This window comes from Indicator indicator, chromosome 16 (assembly GCF_027791375.1).
Source record: "Indicator indicator isolate 239-I01 chromosome 16, UM_Iind_1.1, whole genome shotgun sequence".
Classification (NCBI taxonomy): Eukaryota; Metazoa; Chordata; class Aves; order Piciformes; family Indicatoridae; genus Indicator; species Indicator indicator.
This window is the reverse complement of record NC_072025.1, coordinates 13,141,647-13,161,967: the sequence shown is the minus strand read 5'-3', so window position 1 is coordinate 13,161,967 and position 20,321 is coordinate 13,141,647. Positions and strand designations below refer to the sequence as shown.

The 20,321-nt window shown below is 37.5% G+C and overlaps 1 protein-coding gene across 1 annotated transcript in view; it reads right to left on the bottom strand.

Moving 5' to 3' along the window:
• Positions 1–20,321, bottom strand: part of ADAMTSL3 (ADAMTS like 3) — a 187,643-nt gene that overhangs the window by 42,041 nt on the left and 125,281 nt on the right. Inside the window, exons 10-16 of the mRNA XM_054387718.1 lie at positions 18,715–18,872; positions 17,627–17,738; positions 14,807–14,945; positions 13,198–13,248; positions 8,866–9,070; positions 7,856–8,003; positions 6,389–6,473 (exon numbers count right to left, since the gene is read on the bottom strand). Of these exons, the coding sequence (XP_054243693.1) occupies positions 6,389–6,473; positions 7,856–8,003; positions 8,866–9,070; positions 13,198–13,248; positions 14,807–14,945; positions 17,627–17,738; positions 18,715–18,872 (898 nt within the window). The remainder of the gene's footprint in view (positions 1–6,388; positions 6,474–7,855; positions 8,004–8,865; positions 9,071–13,197; positions 13,249–14,806; positions 14,946–17,626; positions 17,739–18,714; positions 18,873–20,321) is intronic.

Genomic DNA, 20,321 nt, shown 5'->3' with positions numbered 1-20,321 from the left:
TCTCATCTTCAATAAAAAGGTCTAACCAGCTCAGTCTAAAATCCATCATTTTTATTAGGCAGAATTTATGCTCCTGATGAACTGTAATAAAATCTCATTTTACAGATCATGAATTTACTGAATAAAACAAGGGTTTAGTCTGTAATATTTTCTGGCTTCGAGGGTCTCATTAATATCTGATAGTAATTGTCAAAGTGGCACTAGAGCCAAAGGACTGCATTTCATTAATAAAGTCATCCTGAGAGGCTCTGGGGTACAATTTATAACAAACCAAACCCAGAGTTTCATAGGACACTTTTTCAGAAGGTTGTGGTTGCTTTTAATTACATGTGCAAATGCAGCTGATAATCAAAACATAAACAGGAGATACAGGAGGATATGTTTGACCTTCCAACCCTGAATGATTCTGTGATTCTATGATTCTATAATAAAAGCATATTCGGAAGGAAAAAAAAATGAAATTAGGATTCAAAGATTTTCTCCTTATCATTGATAAAGAAGTGTATCTTTCTTTTCACTGCAGGGAAGTTGCCCTCACAAATACAAGAACAGTTGTGCAAGACAAAAATCTGTATTTATGCTCTGCATGTACAGTAAGCACAGGAAAATGTCAACAAATGTGGTTGATTCTGTGGATAGTTTATCATCTTGAGCCAGAAACTTTTTGCCAGCATATACAGAGGAAGAATCAAATAGAAGAACGGAGAACAGATGAGTGGGTAACTTGTAAGGATACTCTAACCCAGTCCTTGGGGTAGTCATCCAAGCTGTGTTTGGGGTAGATCCCAAGACAGATTGTTTCCTGTGGAAAAGACTATTCCCTTTCCCAACAATAGTTATAGCGTAACTCGCTGGTTTTAAGGAGATATTGATAAAACACCTTTACAGTTCTACCACAAAGATAAAGATGTCAAAGCCTGTCACTTCAAAGTTTCCTTGAACAGACCCTCAAAATTTTAGTTAGAGCTCAATGGTCCTAGACAGACTTCAGTGGAGGGGACAGTATTCCCAGCTCCTCCTGAAACCAAGGAAAACTGCAAGTGCTCATCACTTTGCAAGTCAAACTACCCTTGAAACATGTCACCAGACTGATTTTTTTATTGGACAAGTAGTACCAAAATGGTGGATGACTGTGTCCTACAGTGATAAAAATCTGAGTAAATGTCATACTGATGCAACTTAGCAGCCCACCAAGTCCAATGGCTCAAATGGTAGGGGGTCAATGTCCTGATGCTTTTAACAACACATTTTAACTGAACATCTGTGCAAAAAGCTGCAAAGGAAGACTTTCTCTTACGCCAGCAGATAAAATCAGCTTAACCCTGAAACATCAGATCTCACAGACTTCTCAAAGACATGCAAACTGTCTCAGGTGGCCATGAAAAAAATCACCCTCACCCAACAAAAAGCTTAAGCACATGCCTGACTTTAAGCATATTAGCTGTCCTTTGAAATCAATGGGATTAGAATAAACTTGTGCTTAAATGCGTTATTGGATCGAAGCTACTGCACAGAGGCTTAGCAAAATCAGGGCTTTCTACTTCTCTGTAACAAAATGTGTAAGTCTGTTTGCAGGCATGTACCTAACTGGAAAAAATAAAACTGATGGACATTTATAGTTGAAAAGCATTGGTTGGTGTTCTGACCACACCTACCAGTTTACAGTCTGAAAGCAAATAACTTTTTTTGGTAAGGGCAGCATACCAGAAATTAGCCTTAGTTTTGTGTACTGTTAGTTGAGTGCATTAAAACATTCCAGGAATAACGTATGATGCATTCTTTTGAAATCCCGTATAAATGGAAGGAAATTTTGAACCACAGTAGTATTTTCATTCAACAAACAATTGATTCATAAGGAAACTCAGAAAATTTTAAGCATTTTTTCTTTGATTTATAGCAAACCTGTGTGGTAACTCAGGTTTTCCTGTTGATTCTAGTGTCTAGGACCTACCTTGGCATTTACTAAACTAGTCACCTGACTATTTAGCTATTATAGAATTTTTTAAAAGATTACCATGTTAGAGTCATACTAAGTTCCTTCAACAGAAGCCAGTGCAGACTGATAATATAAAATTAGAGTAAGAACTGACTTTGGAAAAGGAACTGACTGGACAGGGAGAAAGCTCTGGAGGCTGGCATTATATTTGAATTTTTAGTTCAGGCAGATGATTTTTAAAGTTTTTGTTTCTCATTTAACGTATGCAAAACCAAAGCCTGTAACAGATCATTAAAGCAAACTCCATTAGCCTCAGAAGTGATATATTTTTGATTCTGTGGAATTCATAGCACGTATGTGGCAATGTTTTAGACACAATACTTCCCTGAAGCAAATTCATTCTGCCTTTGATGGCAGAGGCATCTCAGGTTGGGATTAAAAAACATCAAAGCACTTGTATTATGATGCATTGCAGAACATCAGAGATTTACTACAGAATGACTAGAATGGTGGTAACTGAGTATCTTCTGAGATCCTTAACTATGTAGATGAGACCCCTGACTTAAAACAAACAAACAAACAAACAAACAAAAAACAAACAAAAAAAACCCAAAACCAAACCACCAAACCAAACAAACAAACAAAAAAAAAAAAGAATGGAAAACCGCAAATCCAAGCTGGCACAACTTTTCACAATCAGCCTTTTGGTATAGTCATTCTTCCCTGTGCAATGTAGAAATCAAATGCTCCTATTCATCTGCACAGGTATAAATGATGTACACATTACAGATGCAGTGGAGAGTATGCCCGTGCTGTACTGCAGTGTTATCACAGAATCACAGAATGTTAGGGACTGGAAGGAACCTCAAGGGATCATCTAGTCCAACTCCCCTGCCAAAGCAGGATCACCTACACCTGGTCACACAGATACTCATCCATGCAGGTTTTGAATATGTTCAGAGAGATCAGTCTAACACTGATGGAAATGTGCATTTACCCGGCACAGACTGATAAAGTCAGTTTAGGATGACCTGGAATTGAAGCAGTGACCTAAATATTGGTGAGCAACAGAACAGCCTAGTCCATCCAAATCAAATATGAACTGAAAACTTAGTGCAGTCCTCTGCAGCTTTCCAAAGATTTGGAAAACACAGTGTCTTTTAATTTTTATTTTCCCCATGCCTGCAGTTCTTGCTTTCAGTAAAGAAAGGAAATGTCTAACTCCTGAAGAAAAACCTGAATATTTCCAGTTCAACCCTACTGCACAAAAGGGTCTGGATAAAAGTTTGCAGAAGTATCTAAAATGCTGGCTGATTACTGGGGCAGAACTTCCACAATGCTGGCAACCTTACCACTCCCTGAAGAACCCCACTTGCCTGAAATAAGCAGATATGCATTGTCAAGTTTTATCAACCTTGAGTGTAATGTGTTGGACAAAATCACCTGCCCATTTTCAGAGAAGCTGCAAAATAGTGTAATTTTCTACCACCAAAGGCATGATAGAGACATTTCTGTGAAAATTACTCCAATGCAAAGAGCAGACAGCTTTATGAGACACTGCATTTCACATTCAGCAAGTACAAATCCACAAACCTGGTTATTACTTTTAACTCAGGGTGCTGAAAAAAACACATCAGCTTCTGAAAGCATTTTAGTTTTGTTCTAAGCCATGACAGGAAAAGGCAGTTCAGATGTCTATTTCTTTAACTTACAATTAATAAAAAAAGATGCAAAACCCTTGCTGGAGCTTCTCTGCAAATCACACTGTAACTAAGAAGGCTCAAGGGAAGAACGTTTAAAATAATGATTGGTATCAACTGTCATCACATTCCACAACTAAAAACTAAAAAGGTCAGGCCTACATTTTTCTTGGCCTCGCTTTAAGGGCAGTCATTTTTTATTTTGCTAATAATAAAAAAAAAGAGAAGCTTTTGAACGTTCCTCTTCTGTGTAAATTCAGGACATCAGCCACAGTAGACCACAGCAGCAGAAGTATTTATCTTCCAAAAGCTATTTTTGGCATATTCATCATTTGTGGGTTTTAAAACACAGCTGCATTTATTCTCTTATTCATTATCAACTGAAGTATCATACAAAAGGATAGAAGGACAGTTGTTATAAAAGGATAGATTAGAAGTTGAGACTTCATCTTGTGGTTTAAGTTTGGATGATGAGAGGATAACTAAAATTAAAAGTGATGGCATTTTACCAAGGAAATCTTAAACTTCCTGCTAGGCAGAAGTGGGCTATGAATTATTACTGTGCCATGGGTAAATTACAGAAAACAAAGTTAACCAGATACAAACCAGAAGGAAGTGGTCTTATAATTTACTCTGGGAAAAGTAACAACCTTTTGTTCCAGTTTTTTTAAAAATCCTAAACCCTGAACCAAAAATCTCACTCCAGCTGGAAAAGACGAAGCATAAGCTCTAAACTATCTATTGAGAAACTCTTCTGCTTGCAAACCATTGTCCACACAACCAAAAGGAAATCTGCAAAAAGGAATGAAGTTAGGGACCAGTTGTTTCTCATTTCTCCTTACCTGCCAGCCTCCTCAGAAGGATAAAGAGCAGGTGGCAGGTAAAAAGAAACTATTTGAGAATCTGGCTGCAGCATTAGCACTGGGTCCCATGAGAGCCCAAAATACCCAGTCTAGGAAAGCACAGCACCTCAGCAACACCTCAGTGAAGAGAAGGATGTCAGTGAAGAGTAATCAGCAAGAAGTGGCTGGAGAAAATTCTTAGGCTTAAGTGGAGACGATTCAGAAAAGTGTGAATGAAAGAGTCTCAAGACAAGATCAGGATTAGGAATGAAAGATGAAGAAAATCTAAGTCTACAGAGTAAGTGAAAAAGAAAAAAAAGATTCAGGAAACTGCAAAACTGCACAGGTGTGACAGGACATGCACTGAGAACTTGAACACATGGCTGCACTCATACTGTGAGGCTGCAGTGGAATACATCAGTCATGTCTAGGACAGCATGAATCACTGCTTTCTTTTGAGGACAAGGTACAAGGGAACTCATTTCAAAGGTTCCGGCTCAATTCTATTATACTCTAAATATATTCTGAACTGGCATGCTGTGTCCCTGCCAGTCCTCCCTGCCTGTTCTGTCAGACTGCTGCTGAAGGATCCTAAAAACCTAGAGACTACATTAGCTCATGGTTGCCACAGCATGGTTAGCTAATGCTAGAGATCATTTTCTTTATAGCTTCATGCTGAATACTTTCTAGAGGTGGCCTCATACACCTTCATTCTGATATACTGACATTCAACAGGCACATTTGATTACATCACCCCTTTTGACAATCACTCTTTATTTTTATATCTTTGCTACTACCCTGCTTGGCTTTAGGGCCACCAAACTGAGGAGCTGAATAACTGCTCACAGTAGGTTGACACCTGACTTAAGGCTAGAGCAGTGAAAAGTTTAAAGTAGTCACCATTAACTATGCAAACACCTGTTTGGCAAGAGGTTTCTTCTGTGAGTCAGTGCAGGTGTAAAGATTTTATTACTCATGATCACACCTGTTGGTGCATGTGTGCCAAAAATCAGGAATGGCTAGATGGAGGAAGAAAAACAAGAAGTTATAGGGCACACTCCACTCTCGGAGCAATATAAATCCAAAGTAACTTCAGTAAGATCTTCTAAGTTATTTTAAACTAACATTACTAGAAATGAGTGCAGAATTTTGCACAGCACAATAAAACACCATTCAAAATATCTTGTGAAAACCTTATAGAAAGTTACTACTTTCTAGAAAGTCATATACTATATATTGAATATATAAGAAACATATATACATGAAACATACACAGAGGATATAAGCAATTGAGTGGATGCCCTAACACACAAGGGACAGGAACAAGTGTAGCTGGAGTTAAGTTATGCTTTCATCCACTGGACTTCAATGTTGCGAGGCTTACCCCCCCCCACTCCCCAGCTTTTAAAGGGACTCATCAAATCCAGATGTTATTTCACACACACACACACATAAAATATCACAGCTTATTCCCACAGATTCAGCTAAGCTCAGAGATCAGCAGGTTTTTCTCACTTACTTTATGCGTTGGTCTCACCCCTCAGGGAAATCCTGGCAATGCTAAAAAGTACATCTCAATTGTTAATACAACCACTAGATTTTTGAGGTAACAGCAATGACTGGGATAAAACTGAATTAATATAATTTACATCTTCTGAAATGCTTCCATATGCATTAATTAGGGCTCAATAATGCTACATTAATATCCCTTTGCATTGCTTGAATGCTTCAGGGACATGATAATAGAGTAACTTTGTGTCATCAAGAACAGGAGCTCCAGAAGGGTGTAAAATTAGGACCATCTCACAACAGGTCCAATTGTCAAAGCAAACAGCATAGCAACACCTCTTCCAGATGATCTGCAAAATATATTGGAAATGTTCTTTCACTGTAAAAGACAATGTACTTACGTGGGCTCTTCTGAGACTGTTCTGGTCTCTTCCATTTCATGTGCCTGTTTAAACCATGGCAATTTTGCTTCCACAGGTGTTTTTTCTGGTAGAGAATATACATAAACAAATTCAGTTAATTCCTCCAAAATCAAAGCAATACGTCAATGTTAGCACTATTAACTGTAGCACTTCACATTTTGCCTAGGAATCTAATGCTTCTGAATAAAACATAATTTACTTGAAAATTTCTTGATGATGTTTGATCTCCCTTCTGACACTCCTTTTTACCTAGAGGGTACCAGTAATACAATTTCTGTTCTTGTTTAATCTTTTACATTCTTCTCACAACTTCCCCAAATGCAGGCATAAGACTGCAGCTTATATCTCAGTGGAATGGATTATCATCATAACTTGTTTATAGCTTTAGATGAATCCAGAGTATAGCAAACACATACTGCTCTCCAGATAAGATTGGCTTCATTAGACAATTTTCAGAAGATTTTTTTTTTCTGAGTTAGTCAACTTCCTCCAAATTGGAAATCAATTTAAAAAATAATACTTGTATCCGTCTATACATCCTACACTCTTGTGATGGTTTTTCTCAGACTACTCTAAGCCAGTTGAGGATCTGTGCCTCCAAAAGTAAAACACCAGAAAAAGGTTCTTGAAATTTCAGTGCTAGTTTCTACTTTGTGGTTTAACTCTTCATAGTTTTCTGCCTGGAAGTTCTCTGAGTATGAAAACATCCTGAAAAGGATACAGGGTTGTCTATAGATAGCTTACACTTTTTCTATTTAAATCTTTAGAGTGAGTTGTGAATGTCTGAATTACAATCTTTCAAATAGAAACTGAAAGAACGAGAGTGGCACCCACTAAAATTTTCTAGGCCCAGAGGGGTGGAGATAAACAAAGGACAAGGCATTCTAGTTTCTTCCCTCATTTTGTTTTTTCTTTTTCACCTTCCCACCCACTGTTTAATGCCATAACAATTCTTTTAGAGAATGTCAATTTACATCATTATTACAGACCTTTAACATATGCAGAAATTGAGAAAAGTGAATGGAACAAGTTTGGTTATAGCTTAATGAACTAATGAGGCCCCCTGAAAATGCTGACACACGTACTGAGATGCAAATGAACAACATCCCAGGTGATATATATAGAGTATCATTCCTGTTTCAAGTATTACTGAGCAACTCCTCCTCCTCAGGTTTAACTCATTAATTCTGATTTTCTCAGTTTGACCAGGCTGTATAGATTTAGATAGCATGTTCACCTTGCAACAGTCTGGCTACATTATCAGCAAAAAAATATCAGCAGGACACTTTTCCTAGCACCAATAATTAAAATGCTTGTTTCTGCCAAGACTGAAATGAGTCCTAGTAAATTCAAGCTTCTGGCATTTCTAAAAAAGGTTACCAGGGGCTTTTAACTCTCTTAACAAAAATGTAAACCAGTAACAGACACAGACAAAATTCCAGTTACCTTTTGGCTTGTAACATGGTATTGGCACAATGCACTCTTCTTTTATGTGTAGCTTAAGTTGTGGATTACAGCCACCAACGTGCTGCCCACGGTGGTCAATACAAAGCACTACTCGGTAACGCAGGCCTCGGCCACAGGTCACTGTGCACTGCAGGAGACAATGCAACCATCTCATGCTGATTTTTTTTTTTTTAATTATATTTACAAATAACATTTAAAAAGCAAGTTAGAAGTACTGATGATGTGTTTACCAAACATTTTCCACAATCAATCAGGTATCAGAGATGTATAAATTTCTCCCTGGCATTGCTAGGTGAATAAAGAAAAGGTTGATGTTGGAAAAAATGTCTACATTTTGGGAACACAAGTGAATTCTTGGGGTTTTGTAACACTGATTGGCAACAGTCTATGTACTGAGAATATGCTCTCACAGTGATTATTTTCAGTTAAAGCTGTGTCAGATGTGCTGCAAGAACAGTTTCTTCACTGTATGTCAGTGATGTCATTTGGGATGAACTAAGGAATTATAGAAGTGTTGAGCTATCTGACTGTATCAGATAACTACAGCCAAGATAAGCTGGCTTTATGCTCTTGTTACTGTAACAAAAGGTAAGAACGCTGGAAAAATCACTCTTGCAGACATGTCTGCCTCTAGACAGACATGTCTTTAGCTATTACAGTACAGTGAAATATCACATTTATTAAGAACTGAGAGACAAACGATCTCATTGCAAAGGGGCCTGACCTCTGGCTCTAATTTCTCCTTAATGTAAAGCAAGAATTCAACAGGCATAAATAATTCTATATGCATTTTTCTCCACACAGACATGTTAACATTTTGATTATCAAGCCAAATGACTTAGCACAAATATCTCCTAGTAAGTGCTATGAATTATACTTGCAGAGCTGTATTTTTCTAATAGCTGTGTGATCACAAATGTATCCTAACACAGGACTCCAAGCTTTCTTTAGAACACAGGGATAAAGGTACGAATTTCTTTTCAACTTACTTGAGACCATTCCATTGCCACCCATTTAGGACAATCAAATAGATTGCAGGTTTGAATGACTTTGGGCTTAGGAGCATACATGCATTTCCATTCTTCCACTTGCAGTATCTCACCATGGATGGTCTCTTCCACACACACAAAACTTCTCCTCTGAATACCACCTCCACAGGAAACTGAACATGCAGTCCAAGGGTTATGTTCCCACCTGGAAAAAGAATTCATATATTAAAAATAAGGCTATTCTTTTATTCCACTAGGCTCTATTAAAAGTGCAAAATACTGAATCCCACTTTCATGTCATTAGAATCCACTCACAGATTGGTTGCTGGATTCTTATCACACACTGAATATATTACACTGAATGAAAGAGCTACTTTGCATTATTCCAGGCTCAAACTCATGTGCAAAATGAGTACATTTCCCAAAACAACTGAAAATCTTATTCTCACACATGAGTTAAAGACCCTAAATACACTGAGTTTAATTACTTTTGATCTTACTTGCAAAACTGTCTAAAATCATCTAAACAGAATATTTGTCACAGTTAAGTTACATCAGCACATATACACTTACTGCCCACTGACAGAGATCAGGAAGCCTATGTACTTCAGATTACATGAAGTCCAAAGACACGTCTGGCTGTGCTGACTTTAGGATGTTATTACCCACAGTTGCTCATCACTGCCCAGATTATGCAGACTACTCTTAAAATAATCTGTTGATGAAATAATTTTTATGGGAACGGGAAATACTTGCATTGGCTAAACCCAGCCATTTCATTTCAAACTGTCTTCATCCATAAGGACTGTGAACAAATTAAATTGTGACAGATATCATTTGGCTGATCAGCACGGCAGTTCTGCAAGAGTTTTCCACCTTCATTAAAATGCCTTTGAATGACTTTTTATTCACACTTTCCAAGTTGCTTCAAGCAAAAGGCAGCTGCTCATCCATTTCAGCTAACCTAGAGATTTTTCTTGAAGCAGGGCAAGGCACAGATCAATGAAAACTCAGACAGCTCTGTCAACCAGTAGAGCTGTGGGGCAGTAGCCTCCAAGAGAAGGATGATAAACAACCTGCTGGGAGGGGATGTCTTCTAAATGGATATTTGTCCATGATCTCAGACCTAACTACAACAAAGACAAACTGCTGCACCATCTGAAGTAAGAATTACATCGAAGTTTTACATGGTTACACACTCTTTCATTTATTTCCTGGTCTTAACATGTATGCACACTTAAGCAATCACTTCTCAGCAAAAACTAATTTCAGTGATGTCTTGCTTCTGTTACATTTAGAGATAACAAGCTTCCATCACAGTATTTATCTATAGGGTCCTACTGACCCAGATGCAACTTTTCATCACCCTTCACTTTCTATATTTCACTTTCTTTCTACCACCTACTCAAATTAAAGCTAAGCTCTGCGAAATCATTGAGTCCTGCAGCACATCTTATGGTTATTCAATGTCTTGTTAGCTTAAAACTTATTCCTATTACAACTGCAGTGACACAGAAAGGATCATGAAAAAAATTATATCCATTATGAAAAATAGCCTCAGCAAGTAGTACAATATCCAATCAAAATTAATTCATCAAGAGTGACTTAGCTATCATAAAGGAAGTCATAGACACAGAGTAGATGAGGCAAAGGCCCATAAATCAAAGGTAAATTTAAGTAATTACTACCTACTTTCTATGATACAGAAGGTAAATCAAGGATCTTCCTATTTTAAGCAACTCACTAAACTCCCTACAAAATGACATTAATCATGCTTAAACTCCACAGAACAATGAGTACGAAACATACAGCAAGCCATGGAACATTAACTGTAGAATATATTCTCAAAAGCATTCAGAATGAAGCTGTATGCCTACATAGTGATACCATATCACAAGTACAAAATATGCTTGAAAAGCAACAGTTACATTTTTCTATGACTTAAATGAATGGCCAGGGTTAACTCATTTTCTTTAAAATGTCAAGAACTAAAGAGCAATTAGCTGTTCAATGAATTAGCAGCTCATGGATTTATACACATAAGGCTCACTGTGCTGTATGTAATGCTAGCCTCTCAAGTGTTTATAGTACAAAGTTTTATAGTTGTTTTTCTTTATCTCATCAGTTTCGAACACACTCCAGATCCCATACTCCCATAAGCATTTTCAAGATGGAGTGAGGTCCATGGCTACTGGGGAAAAGGGGGGTCTTGGGCAAGCAGTCAAGGAGATACTTTCCAGAACCCACAGCTGTCAAGGGATCTTCAACAGTCCAACAAGTCTGAAATAAATGGAGGCATTCCAAAAGCTTTAAAAGAAAATTTTCATCCTGGGAAATTTTTCTATTTATTTCAAAAGAATCCTCCATCTGTAAAAATATTTCAGTGGGGCACTTACAACTGTAGCCACAGGAGAACTCTTTCAAGATCTTGCAGTACGCACCATGACTTTCCCACAACTTCCTTGTGTGAATGGGAAAGTAGTGGTAAATGCCACAGGACTGCATCACAGCCCTCCACATGGCCCTCATGCTATATAGGAGATGTGATGTATGACTGCTGGTCAAGCTGAAGGAGTCTGGATAGCTTTGCTCAAGCATATCTACAGCGTTTTGGTTTTCTGCCTGCTTTGCAAGAACAATCCTGGATTAGCATGTAAGAAACAGGTAAGAGAAAAAAAACAACAACAAAAATAAAAGGTGAAAGAAGCCCCAGGAGAACTGCACAGACTAATGCATTGCAGTTACTTGAAAGGCAACAGTACAGAGAAAATACATCATACCACACTGAAGAAAGACTTGCATCTGTGCTGGACCAGATTCACCTCATGACACAGGTACACAGTGGCTGTCTCAGCTGCTGGTTTCTTTCAGAAATTCCAGCAAGCAAAGGTGTTCTTATACCTTCCTTGTGTTTACGTGACTTCTCAGAGGAACACAGCCTGCTTCCTCTCTTTCCATCCTGCTAGCTCCAACTCTGAACCCTGCCTGGCCACCTGCCATCTTACAGTTTTTACTCCTAAACATTGTCCAGGAAGATCATGATACTTTCTGACAGGACATACCTTCTGAGGTGTCAAAACAAGGTGGGCCTTTGTGGTTCTCAGTGTTTGAAATAAGAGAACCTGTTCACAGCTTCATGACACAATCTATCTCACCACAGTGTCATGCAAACGTGTTGAGCATAGTAAAGCACAGAGAGGTGGATTCAGTTTCTCTTCCAACTGATCCTCAAGCCCTGAGCAGTTCAGAAGATTAAATACTCCTGTAAATAAATTGTGCTGAGTTCCAGAGGAGATCTGAAGTACGAAGGAATTGGCAGAAGAAATGGAAGGGGAGAGACACAGAATATAATTATGGAACTCTACAGGACAAAGCTATAGAGGGAAAAAAAGCCTCAGTCTATGTATGAAAGCCAAAGTACATCACAGAACAGCAGATCCACAGCAAGAGTAAATTGCTACAGAAATAAACGATGACATTTATATCAGCTGCAATCAGTAGCTCCATTGAGGCATGCAAGTCTATGATTTCATTCTTATTACTTCATATCTTTTCTTCTTTAGAAAAATACACATTATTCTTTTCATGACATAATAAAGCAGAGGTTCAGCTCAGATAAACATGCATCTAAATCCATCAACTATAATTCTTTATATTAACAGTAAATCTGGCTCAATGTTTTTTAGTCATAACATTCTTTACAAAACATCTAAGCCATCCAGAAAAGATTTAAATTCTTGTGCTTGATTCAGGTAAAGTTAAAAAAAATGGCAAAAAAGCAACAAACTGTGCTCTGATGACTTAATTTTAGGCAGTAGATATTCGAACATCCCAGTATCTTTCAAGTGATATGTCAGCCTTGATGTCAATAAATATAGTGAAGGTATAAAAAAGAACAGGAGAAAGAAACCTCAAGTGAAAAATAATTTCTAGAGTCCTGTAACAAAGGGAGGCCTGTTCTATAAATATATCCACTGCATAAATCTTTAAAATAAAATACTTTCAAGATAGTAATTCAAATAATAATTTTAATGGAGATGATCTTCTCAAGCACTACAGCAGGAGAAGGCTTAGGAGGACTTCTCTTTTTTCTGAAGTTTTCCACATTTTTATTTTCCAGAAAAGCGTATTATCTGTTACTGCAAAGCTAATCATCCAGAGCACACTAAATTAAATCACAAGCTTTAAAAACGTGTACAGGATTGTTATGAACTTGCTCTCCTGTACAGCAAAAAATACCAGAAGGTGTTGCATGATCTTAGGACTCAAATAGTACATATGCAGTGAAAACTGTGCTAATGCTGACACATATGTTAACCTGATTATACATACCGAGGAAGTGGCTGGAAGTGATCATAAGGCATGATTTCTTTAAATCCATCACTGTCAACAAAATAAATATTGCGTTATCATTTCTCAAACCCAAGACTGTACATCAAGCATGATCGTGTCATTTCCAATATGAAATGAGGGAATCTTACATTCATTACATGTTACCTTTGTGGCAAACAATGACTTGCATAATCTCTTCTGCACAGATAGAAATCTATTCACAGTAGAGTGAAATACCAGCCCCAAAACAGGAAATCAGCAAGCCTTCAGCGGTTTGCTATCAGTGATCTTTTAGGTCTGTGCTATTTCATTAACAAGAAAACAGTTACATACTTTTATCTGTAAGGAAGACCACTAACAAACTTGAGTAGCAGCGAATTAAATGCATCACAGGATTAATCCTGGAGAGGTCCCACTCAGCGCTTAGGATCCTTCTAGAGCTGTGTATTTGAACTGCACAGCATACAGCAGGCATAGAGCTATACTTCCAACACTAAGAAATACAGTACTATAGCCACTAGTACTTCTCTTTTTCTGTCTGCATAAGCTAAATTTCCCAGGATAAAGATAATTATGTCTTTTCTTTCACTAATTTTCCCTTTCCAGCTTTGCAACATTTAGCACCCATTGCAATTAAGCATTACTTAAGTCTTAACCATTCCATATAGTGACCAACTCTCCAGGAAAAAAATTGGAAGTGTGCACATCTATAATTGTTAGAGGTCACTATCAACAATTATGTTCAACAGGAATGAAAGGAAATGGACAGTTGAGCTATAGGAAATTAAATCCATTGAGAGTGTTTCCTTTTCTTCTTGCATATAACTCTATCTTGGCCAGCTGGCATATTAATGTGAAGTTCTGGGACTTGATACTGCAATGTTATTTTAAGATTCTTTAGCACAGCCAGGAAACCTCACCAGGCAATCCAAAAGTTAGTTTGAAATACTGTAATGCAATTCAATACAATTTCTGTATACTATAACCTCTGTAATTTGGCAATAATATTCTGTGGTATTTGTACCACAAGTATATTTACTTTGAATACTCCTGTTATATTTGGTTGGGGTTTTTTTTGTTGGTTTTGGTGTTTTTGCTTTTGTTTTGTTTTGCTTTTTTTTTTTTAAGTCTTAGAGTAAAAAACCAATACAGTACAAATGAAGAAAGAAACTTGTAGGCAGATAAATAAACCAAGTTAAACCATGTGTAAAACTTGTACACTTACTGAGAACTGGAGCTACTGTCTGTCTAATGACAAATCCTGAATAGTACCATCAATAAATCCAAAAGCAGACAAACAATCCCTCCTCCTAACACAACCTCAAAAAATCCTGTGCTACTGCTGTACCACTCAGTGAAAGACAAAGCAAAATGGACAAAATTATATTTACCATACCTGCATAAAGCAAAGTCTCCTGTTCTGCAACACTGAAAAAAATGCCACAAATCTGCTGACAGTGGTGCCTGACACCAGCCTTTAGACTGTGCAATGATCAACCCAGATCACGTAGTTTTAAAGATTAAAACAACTAGAATTATGTAAATATAATTGCTTGTTTATCACTAGCTGACTATACTACACACTTATAATATATTTTTTCATGCAAACCTAGAAGGGCAGGGATCCATGTTGCATTCTTTTAGCTTGGGCTTTGGTTTCTTATTTTCTGGGTAGTAATGACAGTAGTGGTCAGGAACAACACGCTTCAGACGAATATCCACACATTCAGCTGAGTTAAGCTGATAACCTAATGCAGAAGCAAAACTAAATGTTAGTAATGAACATAAATTAAAGCAGCTCCAGAAAACGTGCTCCCCATTGAATTAATTTCCTGTATTACTCTCTGGTTTGTTTTTGAGCAAGGAAACACTGCACATGAACATGCAGGACCAGATCTTCACTTAAGGCAATTCAGCATAACAATTATTTTAACCTATTTTAACATTAGATGAGACTCTAACACATTATTTTAATAATATTGTAAGTATAAAGGCATACATATTTTTGTGATGTGGGAATACACGTACTGGAGCAGCTCACCTATCACAGAGGCAACCCTACAAAGTCATATGGTTCTACTACACATTCCACAATTTGTAACTGTCCTGCCTTAAGAAGGAGTTACCATGTATGCTAGAGAGCTGTATTACACAGTCATGCATGCTTAAAAAAAAAAAAACACAACAAAACTTAGAAAGCCGGAGGAAGTGAAGATGAGATCCAAAAACATTGCCAAGTTAATCTAGAAAACCAAGAAATAGTTTCAAGAACATTCCTAGCTGAAGAGCCAACAAAAGAAAATCTGAAGTAACTACTTAGCGGAAGAAAAAAGAAAAATGTGTGTGGATACTGGTTACTAGAAGTTTTACAAACCAGTAGGCTGCTTTTTTGGATAGGAAGAAAGACTCATTCTAAAGAGCTGACCTGGCCTTAAATTGAGGCGATGAGGAGGATGTTCTTGCATGTGCAAAAAAAAAAAGTTTGAAACCTCAAGAATTATAATACAAACAGAGTCAATAAACTAACAGCAGAAATCCCAGTGCCTACTGAAAATGCTAAGTATCATGTATTGATGGCTTCATTTATATGCCTGTTGGCAGATTCAAAGTGTCATCATGCAAGAGAGTGATAGCCATAAAGAACTGGGCAGTTCCAGTGCTCAAAGCATGTATGTTCCAGTTCTTGTAAATACTGAAAGGACCCAAAAGATATGCCACTTGCAAATAAGATAAACACAATTTTTAAACATTCTTGCTCATTGAAGCTTGACTGTGCTTTCTGAGATGCCCATCACACTACCCCTATCCACACATGGAGATACAGAAGCAAATGTAGAAGTAGCATCCAAGTAAGGAATGGTGGTGCACTGATTCCAAGTCTGTGTTGTGAGGAACTTTTATCTTTTACTGCCAGTAAAGGATGCCAAACAGATAATGTGGATACTAATTCTGCTTTAAGATAACAGGTTAAATCCAGGCAGCTGCAATAGAACTCCCCTGCATGCCTCTGTGATATGCCACTCAACACAACTACTTTCATGGGTAAGCAGCTGAGTATGAGGAGTTTCTGTGCTTTAGTTACTGGCCTCTTTCATTACTGCCATCAAGAGTGTCGAGCCCTGTTGATAGATACCACTTTCATATTATAAACATGCAGCTATAGGCCATTACTTAGGTAAAGCTAATTTCAAAAAGACTGAAATGTAGCTATAATTTTCAAGCTGTAACACCAGTTTGAATAAGGCTGGATTTAAGCCTTATTGAAGCCTAATTGAAGGCAAATAAATCCCTTGTTTACAGGCAGTCCTCAAACATAACTGTGATGCTTTACACTTCTTCCCTTGTCAGATAGGTCAGAGAAAAATTCTAACAACCCAGCACAATGGAATCACCAGAGGATATGTGCTGTCACTCACAGTTCCAGCAAGAATCACACTTCCTAATGCCAAGTACCTTATAAGATACAGCAGTTTCCTGTGGGACTACAAACTATACACAGATATTTTCTGCATTTCAGATTAAAGTGAGGTGCAAGTGCCAAAATGGATGGTCCATAAAAAAAATCCCTAGACTCTGCTTGTGCTTTAAACATCTTTTATTCTTGTTACTTTTGTAACTATTTAAACCACATTTGTACTCTCAAAGGAAATACACCAGTATCCCTAGTATCCAGTCTGTTTTTCAGGTGACCTGGGTAATGCTAGCTGGACTGAAATTGCTATCTACAATGCCAAACCCTCCTCCTAACATGAGGTCACGCTCTCTGCAGAAACAGACATGATATACCACGCCTGGGCTAGATGAGCAGTAGTAGCAGAGTTCATCTATAACTGCAGTTCATGGTATAATCTGTAGTGCTTAATCAGGAGCAGACACTACGGTACACGACCTGCTGCTCTACCTACCATCAGGACTAAACTTCTAAGATCAGACAGCCGAAGGTATTGATAGTAGCTGTTCTTTAAATTCTGTTTACTTATTCTCCTGTCTGTGTAACTAATTTCTAAACTCAGTGTTCTAAAACTCTCCCTTAAGTCTACTGCTGTGGCCAGAAATGTCTTCTTCCTTCATCTCTTGACTATTCTTATTTTAATATCTTATTGTATTTCTTTGTTTACTTTCCCAAAACATCTTTTATGAATTGTCATTTCCTACTTTGAATGTCATATCTTTACTTCAGTCAAAAATTCTTACTCAAACAATCATTCCTTATGGAATAAAATTACTCCCAGTAATATAAGGTATAAAAAACCCTATGCTCACACTAACTTGACCAACTTACCTGCCATTCTGTCATTTATTTTTCTGAAGAACCACCAGTGTGCAAAGAAACATGAACATTTAATCAATAGAAATGCAAAATGAAGGTTTTAAGTCACCCAGTTTTAATCTTCAGCTGTAAATACTCCTAAGAACTGCCATTACTTACCTCCTCCACATGTTACTGTGCAGGGGAAGAACTCTGTTTGTCTCCACTGATGACTGATAGGTTGATAGAAAAAGAACTGAACCATGCTCTCCTTTGATCCAGAGTACCTGGTCTGAAGAAATTTTCATTACAACACGTGTATCTTGTACTCCTTTTTCATGTCATTTCAAAGCATAATTCATATATAACAGCAGTGCAACAGATAATATTATATAGACATAAAACTTTTAGAAGGTATAGAGTACGAACTTGATATTGCAATAGCCAAACACTTGTAAGATGAGTTGTTTTTCAAATTATTCAATGCAACCTGACTATCTGATCACCTGCCCTAGACTGGCAAAGTTCCCAATCGTATTATTCTGTCTTACCTCTTTGTTAGCAGAATTTTTAAATTTGCTGGAAGGAAAAGTCTTTAATTGACTAAGTCTAAGCACACTGGTTTACCTTCAGGCAAGTCTAAGTGCACATGTGGTGCTGGAGATGCAAAAAACCCCTACTGAAAGTCTATTCCTACACCACGACAGATAAAGCCAAGTGGTGTGATAATACTGAAACACCTGTCATTTCCAAGGAAAAACTCTATGACCATCTTCCTTTGGCAGTCAAATATTGATAAGTTTCTACACCTAAATATCTGCATGTATGATGCAAGCCATGGGTATGTTGTCTGAGTAGAAGAGAAATTTAGAAGCATTAGAAATGGTCAGGAATTGGATTAGCAGTGTCTCAGGGAGACTTCAGGATGCTGGTGGAAGCAATCCTCAGATTCAGTAGGTGGCAGGCTTCAGTTGGATTAAAACCCATCCACAGCCCCACATCACCCTCTTACTCTGTCAGCAATATTTAAAACAAAAGTTCTGGACATTTTTACCACTGAAGACAGTGTGGTACTTTCCATCACAGCAAAGGCCTTGCAACGTTTTAATCGGGACACGTTTACCATAAATCATCTCTGGACTGTAATTAGGATTCCTTATTTGCTAGCTAAAAGCTTTTGTTGTATTGCCACAACCTGACGGACAGTTACCTACTCTGTTGCACATAAATGCAACATCTTTGTAGATTTGTACACAGATACATCCCACCTTGATAATGAAATCTGCTCCAAGAGGTCCTTGGATCTTTATGATTTCCCTGTCTGTACTCTTCTGAAATTCAACAGTTGTATTTTCTATGATAAATGTTCCAGGAGCATTGAAACTGTGCTCTCCCATGTCTCCTTGCAGCGTCTTTGACTCTATAACTACAGAAGAAACAAACAATTAGTAAACCGTTAAACAGAGGGGTTTTTATTTTCAAGGAAGTCATAAAATAATGTTTACGACTTTGCCTTGCAAGTAACAGCCATATATGCACATTAAAAAAACACATAGAATACTTGTGATGAATATTAGCTACTTCACATTAAAGGGTTATATATAATTGCATGACATGCCAGCACAGGAATATTTGCCTGAACACACTATTCTTTCATACCAGAAGCACTTGAGACAGTTTTTCCTACACCAAGTGCTCTATATAGTTATAAAGCAATAGATTCAGCAGGATAAGCTGAAAGAAACTCAAACAAAATAGAATCAATACACAGAAAAATAACTCATACTTCCATGCAACTCAAAAGCCTAGCAACATCAGTCTCCAGAGAATCCTGAATGGTGTCAAACTCACCAAACACTCACCACACTACCTGTATCACTTCATGCATTCCAGAGGTCATTAACTCCACTTTGAGTATGTCCCATATGAGCAAAAAGCACACAGGAGGTGGGTAGCTGAAGCATTGCCAGATGGATGTCCCTTCTTTAGAACAGGTGGTGACGAAAACCTTTTTTCAGCTGTTCTGCACTCCTTGGAAACAGATTAAACTAACAGCCCACAACCTCCAGAAGACAGATGAGGCATTTTAGGACTGAGCCACTTCCAGCAAACTGACTGAACTGAATACACAAAGCTAAAGGAAGACATTCATAATAAAGGTAGAATCTGGGGCTCTGCATAACACAGCATACAGGCACAGCAAGGTACATGACTTGAAATACATTTTTCTGGTTAGAGAGCAGTGCATGAGAAAAAGCAAGAATCACCTAGGAGCTCAAAGATACCTAAAAGGAACATTCTGACAAGCCATGAACACCCTCTTTCCCCAACTAACTAGCCTTTTTTTTTTTAGTACTTTAAACAGAGTTAACTAATTCAGGCTAGATAATTAAGGTTAAGAGCATCTGGGTTTACCTATACCAAAAACATACTCTGAATGCTGTAGTCCATCACTGTTTTATTTCCTCAGATCTTTTAAAATACAAAAGCTTTCTAGAGCATACTCAGCAAAAAGAGTGAAGAAATTCTGGAAGGAGTTAATTTGCTTGAAAAGGTACCAAACTCAGCCTAAGTTTCTAAGCCTCATGCTCATAGGTATAACAAAGCTCACATACATGGCTGAAAGGAAGTTTACGGAAGGGTAAATTTCTAGGAAATTACTTTATGTCGATCAAAGGGGAGTAATCTAGTGGTGAATCCAACATACTTTGTCAAAGAGAAAAAAAAATGTTCAATGTGTTTCCATTAGGAACAAACAGACATAAACAAATCACAGAAAAAAAACAACTATTTAGACCCTTACTCCACATATCTGTTTATTCTTCCACAGAAATTTTCTTTCTTGACTGCGTTACAAAATAACCTTTTGAATATC